Source organism: Ostrea edulis, chromosome 8, assembly GCF_947568905.1.
Source record: "Ostrea edulis chromosome 8, xbOstEdul1.1, whole genome shotgun sequence".
NCBI lineage: Eukaryota > Metazoa > Mollusca > Bivalvia > Ostreida > Ostreidae > Ostrea > Ostrea edulis.
In genome coordinates this window covers 58,846,996-58,854,622 of record NC_079171.1, presented here as the reverse complement: position 1 = coordinate 58,854,622, position 7,627 = coordinate 58,846,996, and the positions used below count along the sequence as shown (strand labels likewise).

The window sequence follows — 7,627 nt, the reverse complement described above, 5'->3', positions numbered from 1 at the left end:
CCCTAGCGCCATCATCTGTGCGAGTCGGTAAATAGCTAAGGTACATTATAGTCACGGGTCGTGTAACATCCCAGATTCCGGCAAAGATTCAATATTACCACAGATATGTACATCTTATGTATATCAACTTTAATACATTACACAGTTCGACCAGCGTTACAGTTACATTGTATTAGGTGGGAGGGGGGGTTAGCGTCATAAATAGTTCGACATCGGTCGTTTCCCGCTATTGCTACAGGCCATTTTTAATGTTCGATCTATAGACTGGTTCTCGACCTTTTTATTAAATAGAAGTAGCTAGATTAGTGCAAATGAAATAACATTAACAGAGGAATTGAAACACCCCCACCATTTAGGATATGGAGTTCTTTTCAAATTTTGCTAGAAAAGAATTTTCAGACAATTGTGAAGCCAACGTCTTCTCCAGCTCGGGCAGCCTCCCTTTAAATACCATGACTTCAGTGCTTTTGATGTTTTTAACAGATTACTTCTAAATTTCACACAATTCACCGTATTACAACTTCGACAGAAATAAACATCAAATACGGCTGTGACACACACACAACACTTTTACTAAACCCAGGACACCCTACAAATTGACGAAATATGCATTTAAAAAAGAATTATCCACCAAATATTGTTTTTATCATATAGAAATCGAAATGTGCATCTGGTAAATCAAAATTGGTACCGTATAAGTTTTACATTATGACCACTGGGTCGAGGCCTCTGCTGGTGGAATGTTAGTCCCCGAGGGTCTCTACAGCCCAGTAGCTAAGTACTTCGTTACACGCTTGAAAATACGGATGTATATTTAATTGTTGTGATACGATTTAGAAATTCATTTCAAAATTAAGGATTAAGGATTATCTCCCTCATGCATAGCTCATATCCCTTGACGAATTTGACTCCACATTTTGGCACTCGTTTTTTCCCTAAAATAGCTCTTAGGGCCTACAAATTTATGTTATTTCGGATTTCAAGAATTTCGTTTGAGCATAACTGAAGAGACATTATTTGTCGAAATACGCATCTGGTGCATCAAAATCGGTGCCGTATGTTTTACATATATTTTACAACCTGGTAAAACTCAGCATGATAAAGAGTGTGGCACCATATCATATTATGTCAAGCTTAAGACTGTGCAAAAATATGTAGCCGAAGCATATCTGTGAAAAGGGTGTTCGCATAGCCTGCCACTGATTTCACAAAACATGAAGGGTGAGGGTGTTAAAGTACAGGTTTACTTGCCAAGTCTAATTTTCTTAAATCGTGAAGCCGTTCTTTTCTATACTTTACCTATTTTAGTATCTAGTAGTATTTTTTCTACTTAAAAGTTCCAATCAGGCTGACCAGTATATTTATTTTCCCATGGCAAATAATGATATAGTCTACTGATGAGCCTATTGGTAAAAAAAAATCCACATTCAAACAAGCTCACACAATACACTACACGCACCTTTCTAAACTCTTCTTTTAACGAAATACAAGGCCACTCCTTTCAGTTATAAGGTTAGGTTCTTAACAAATATCCACTATACTCGATAAAATAATGCTCCTACGGAGTGCTAGGGTATAGACTTGATATTTATTTAACTAGCGACCTCTACTCAATTCAAGTGGCGGCCGCTACTTGATTTAACAAGCGTTCGCCACTTATCTGGCAGCTTTATATATAACTTTACCGGCGGTCGCAACTTGTTTTATCTGATAGCCGTCGGAAAAAAAATATCTTCTGCAATTAATGACCAGCAGAAAATGAACCTAAAATGTATCTTGCCTAAACTTTATATTCCTAAATTGGAAAGAGGGAGCTCCGTTCGTCATTCAATTTATCAGTTCATTCATTATTACATTATTACAATTCATTACTACCATCAAAAGAGTGGGATAGGGGACAATCCGCCAATTCATCTTATTTCACATGTGAAACTAACTTCGTTTTGCATATTAAAAAAAATGAACGTTGTCAAAAAAGTGAAAGTTCACCACCCTGGTACGTTGCTATGTAAGGTGAAGATAACGAACAGTTATCAATCTCATAACTCCTATAGGTAGTACAAAATAGAGAGTTGGACAAACACGGATCCCTAGATATACCGGAGGTGGGATCAGGTGCCTAGAAGGAGTAAACATCCCCTGTCGACCAGTCCCACCCGCCGTGAGCCCTATATCTTGATCAGGTAAACGGAGTTATCCGTAGTCAAAAGCAGTGTACCAAGAACGGCCTAACAATCGGTATGAAACACGTCAGACAGCATTTAACCCAAATGATATGTTGTATTGGCAAACTAGATCGTGATAACGACCAGAGAATTTGCGAAATGTTGATTCTAAACGAGACTGTTGGATCCCCTGCTCCATCAACTTGTTTGTCAGTAGCCTGGTTCGATTTAAAAATTGAGATATAAAAGCACTATATTCAGTCAGTAGCATGACATCGCTTGTCAAACAGTTTATTGAAACTAATTATAGAATGTAAAACTTATACGGTACCAATTTTGATGCATCAGATGCGCATTTCGACAAATACTGTCTCTTCAGTGATGCTCAACTGACATTTTTGAAATCCGAAATAACAGAATACACGCTATGCGAAAGGTTTTTATCGATTTTCAAATTGATTTTCTTGACCTTTAAAATCTCACATATCATAGCGCGGTCATTTAAAGAATATATAGGATATAAACCTTTTTTCAAAAACATGAAACACGTCCTACTTTATCGGAACATTTCAGCGGTAACAGACATCTGTCCCGCAGAAACGCATGCGACTTCTCCAAGGTTATATCATGCCGGCCCATAACAAGTTAAGACATATTGTGAATTCTGCGTCGACATGTTTGACCAGTTGTAATCTAAGAATTTAGTTGGTCGACACAGTAACAACATGGTGGAAATATGTCTTACAATTACTGTTCAACGCAGCGACATCTACACATTTCTTATCATAAAGGAGGGAGCAGATCTACCTAGGAGCAGGCTCGTAGAATCAGGGTTGCGTCCCCCCATCGATTTTTTGACATGGATCATTTCCGCTTTATCATATGTAAATACAGACATATCATTAGGTGACTCCCCCCATTTATTTCTGAAGAACGACCCCCTCAACTATTTCAGATATCGAAATTTGGGGAATTGGCAATTTAAGTTGCTGACCTGTAGCTATCTGGTCTGTCCCAGTATTTCTATAGAGAATTACAGATCTCTGATGTCTCAGTATTTCTACAGAGAGTTACATGTCTCTGGTCTGTCCCAGTATTTCTACAGAGAGTTACAGATCTCTGGTATGTGTCAGTATTTCGACAGAGAGTTACATGTCTCTGGTCTGTCCCAGTATTTATACAGAGAGTTACAGATCTCGTGTCTGTTTTAGTATTTCTACAGAGAGATACAGATCTCTGGTCTGTGTTGGTATTTCTACAGAGAGTTACAGATTTCTGGTCTGTCCCAGCATTTCTACAGAGAGTTACAGATCTCTGGTGTGTGTCAGTTTCTCCACAGAGAGTTACAGATGTGTGGTCTGCCCCATCATTTCTACTGAGAGTTACATATCTCTGGTCTGTGTCAGTATTTCCACAGAGAATAACATATCTCTGGTCTGTCTCAGTATTTCCCCAGAGAGTTACATATATCTGGTCTACCCCAGTATTACCAAAGATAGTTACATATCTCTGGTCTGTGTCAGTAAACAGAACCTAAACTATTCATGAAAGAAAACTCGAAAACGTACAATAGGGTAAACTCGCATATGCGAAAACAATTTTTTAAATCATACACATGTGAATGTACATAGTGTAGATATCCAGAGTTTCATTATTCCACTCAACTCAATCTACAATAGAAAAAACAATGTTGAGTATGTAATAATATAATACACAGATATTTACGTGTTTCATGTCTTTCTCACACCAGGGGGCGCGTAACGCAATCTTCACTGACACAGGTAATTTATCTACTGTTTATCTGTACACGGGTGAGCTTTGCATTTATCCTTAAAGTGTATAAGTGAATATAGTGTAACGCGCCCTCCGATTAATCAATGCTTTCATGAAGTAATATAATCTTTTGCACTGATAAAAAATGGCTAGCACACGGTTTCCCATTGTTGAATTCCATAAACCTTAAGTTCCATTAAAAGGATAGGTAGGCTTCATTGTTTACTAGCAATATTTACTAAATAACTTAAATCTCAGTACCGCGTCCAATCTAAATGGTTTAATATATATGTGGTGATTGTTCCTTCTATAAGCGCTCAATATAACGTTGTTTATGTCTGTGCAAGTCACACGTCACTCGAGTACTTGTAAGATTCTTTAACGCTGGATAATAACGAGAAGAAATTTACAACGTCGGTCCTGTATTGCCTTTCAGATTTGACCTTGAAAACGGAAGCGCCCTGTAATGGTGGCCGTTGGTACGGTGGAAAAAAAAAACTTCACCTAATTCAAAAGTTGCCTCTATATGAAATTTTGTTCAAACTGAGACTGTAGTAGTGATTACCATATGACCCCCAGACACACAGTCGCAAAGTGATATCCCTAAATATAAGTATTTAGTATATCCTCTGACGTAAATGTTGACATGACTACCCAAAATGGTCATGAATTAGGATAAAACAAACTTTAAAACTATATTCAAATAGATAATGTTTAAAGGTTGACGCACAACACAGGTATTTAATCATAGGACTAGATGGAAGGTCGAAAAACCAGGGACGCCATCTTGGATTTTCAGGTGAGACAAAATAAATATCCATATTTATGCGATCGATTAGATAGATCTGCTCATTTTCATGATAATTTCATACATTTCTGAAGAGGGGGGGGGGGGGGGGGGAGTAATTCAATACATTGTAGTTTGGTATATAAATGATCGCCGTTTATATAACACATTGTAATTCTAGCTGGTCATGTGTTTCAACAGGTCCAACTCTTTAATTAGGATTTCATATTTCAATTAACAGTGGCCCTGGTAATCGGAAATGGACCCATTCCTCAGAGCCCAGATTATACTATTGTGTGACCTCTGTAAAACTGCACACCTACAGAGTCACTGTGAACGTTGTGATATAAATCTATGCCAGACCTGTGTTGGGAAGCACCTCTCGGATTCGTCTATAAGACACAAAGTCGTGCCCTATAAACACAGAAAGTCTTTTAACTACTCAAAATGCCCGGACCACGCCGACGAACTCTGTAAAAATTACTGTGAGAAATGTGACGTTCCTGTCTGTTTAACCTGTGCCTCTTCAAGTAAACATGAAGGTCACGATATATCAGATATTCTGGAAAAACGCAGCTCTAAAACAGGAAGTTTACAAACAGATTTGGAAGAGTTTGAGTCTAGAATTTATCCCCGATATGAAGAAATGGCGTCCGATGTCCAAACTGAAAAAATCGAGTTAGAAACGAATTACGGGAAACTGACCACAGCTGCTGACCAACAAGGAGAAGTCTTACACGGAGAGATCACCGCCATTGTCAACCGACGGAAATCCGACATTCAGGAGATGAAAAACAAACACCTATCTATCCTGAATAAAAATACAGATGAAATCACACAAAAAATTACTGAACTCAAACAAATCATTTCCGACTTGAAATCAATACTAAAATCAAATGACGTCTCCTTAACCTCTACTTACAAATCTAGGAATCCCGAATTTAGAACATTACCACCTAAAGTCCGAGTTACATTACCAAGTTTTTCTGCTCAGAAAATGAACAAAGATCAGCTCAATGAAATGTTTGGTTCTCTGTCGCAGTTATCCATTAACTCAGAACATGACGACACAATGAAGTCAGCAGAAGCTGTATCGTCTCCTCCAGTCCAACCACTGCTTGATGAGGCGCGCGTCACCGACACCATAGACACTGGATATAAAACACTATACAGTGTTAGCTGTCTGAGTGAATATCAAGTCTGGGCACGCGGTAATAACGACATCATGAAGCTCATCAACCACCAGAGTAAACCACTGACATTAATACCAACTAAGTCAGGGAACTGGCCATCAGACATAACGGTGACACGGGACGGAGATCTTGTTTATACTGACCCTGGTAACAAGACTATAAACCTAGTGAAGAATAAAGAGATACAGACCTCGATCATACTACATGGGTGGGAATCTCGCAACGTATGCAGTACCGCCTCTAACGATCTCCTGGTTACCATGATCAGTGATGATTACAAACAATCCAAAGTTGTGCGTTACTCTGGTTCCACAGATACACAAACTATTCAGTTCGATGATCAGGGTCGTCCTCTCTATTCATCTGATTATAGCTATAAATACATCAGTGAGAATAAGAACCTGGATATTTGTGTGGCTGATTATACAGCTAGAGCAGTAGTGGTGGTCAATCAGTCAGGGAAACTCCGATTTAGATACACTGGTCATCCCTCTAATACCGAGGACTCATTTGATCCAGTCGGTATCACTACAGACAGTCAGAGTCACATCCTGACAGCAGACCATAACAATAACCGTATCCACATTCTAGATCAGGATGGGCAGTTCCTCCGTTACATTTCTAATTTACGCGCTCCATTCGGTTTATGTGTTGACATCAGGGACAACCTCTTTGTGGCTGAGTGTTACACTGCTAAAGTGAAGAAAATCCAATATCTCTAAACACAGTGTTAATTACACATCTACACACAATGTTAATTACATATCTCAACACAGTGTTATAACAGATTTAACACCATCATTTTCATATTTAAACACACTATTATTTACAGCAGTGTGTTAATTACATCTGCTTGTTAATTTCAACCCAGTGTATATAACAGTTATGTGCAGGTGACAGTCCTGTGTGCATTACAGCCCTGTGTACATTACAGCCGTGTGTACATTACAGCCCTGTGTACATTACAACCCTGTGTTGATTACAGTCCTGTGTTAATAACAGTCCTGTGTACATTACGGTCCTGTGTACATTACAACCCTGTGTTAATTACAGGCCTGTGTTAATAACAGTCCTGTGTACATTACAGACCTGTGTACATTACAGCCCTGTGTACATTACAGATATTTGTTAATTACAGCTCTGTGTTTGTGACGTGTAACATGTACTTGTGTGTGTGTGTGTTTAACTGATGGAACATTATTCTCTCACTGCTGTTTAGTAATTATGTAGTGAAAATAAATACTATTTTAGATCGGGTTTGGACTTTAGTAACTTTCAACCCTTTAGTTGTAAACGCAATTCAGTCGCTGTCTTGACTTCCCCCTGAGCTGACGTGTGTTTCATACCGCCGGACGTTGGAAGCAAAGAGCTTATAGATATCCTAGCAGACTATTGATAAATAAATACCATGGATTACTACAACTACATCTTACAATATCTGTAACATTATAATTAGTGGAACACTATCACTCTTAGTATACTAATTACTAATTCAATTGTGTTACTACTTAACGTGTCCAAGAAGTCAAAATATAAGTTAGTCTGAACTGATGTATCTTTATTAATAAAATACAGATTCGAAAGTTTTACACATGTAAGTGCCTTTATAAGCCAGATATCCACGGTTAAAATTGCCGATTTTTGCACCTGCTCAAAACCAGTTAGCAGCACTTTATTATATATAGCGATTGGGGTATGTGACGTCACAA

General features: G+C 38.3%; 1 protein-coding gene across 1 annotated transcript; it reads left to right on the top strand.

Moving 5' to 3' along the window:
* Positions 1–4,258: 4,258 nt before the first annotated feature.
* Positions 4,259–7,173, top strand: LOC125663412 (E3 ubiquitin-protein ligase TRIM71-like). Its single transcript, XM_056146747.1, has 2 exons — positions 4,259–4,737; positions 4,967–7,173. The coding sequence occupies exon 2, from the start codon at positions 4,985–4,987 to the stop codon at positions 6,638–6,640; it is 1,656 nt and encodes a 551-aa protein (XP_056002722.1). The 5' UTR covers positions 4,259–4,737; positions 4,967–4,984; the 3' UTR covers positions 6,641–7,173.
* Positions 7,174–7,627: the final 454 nt, after the last annotated feature.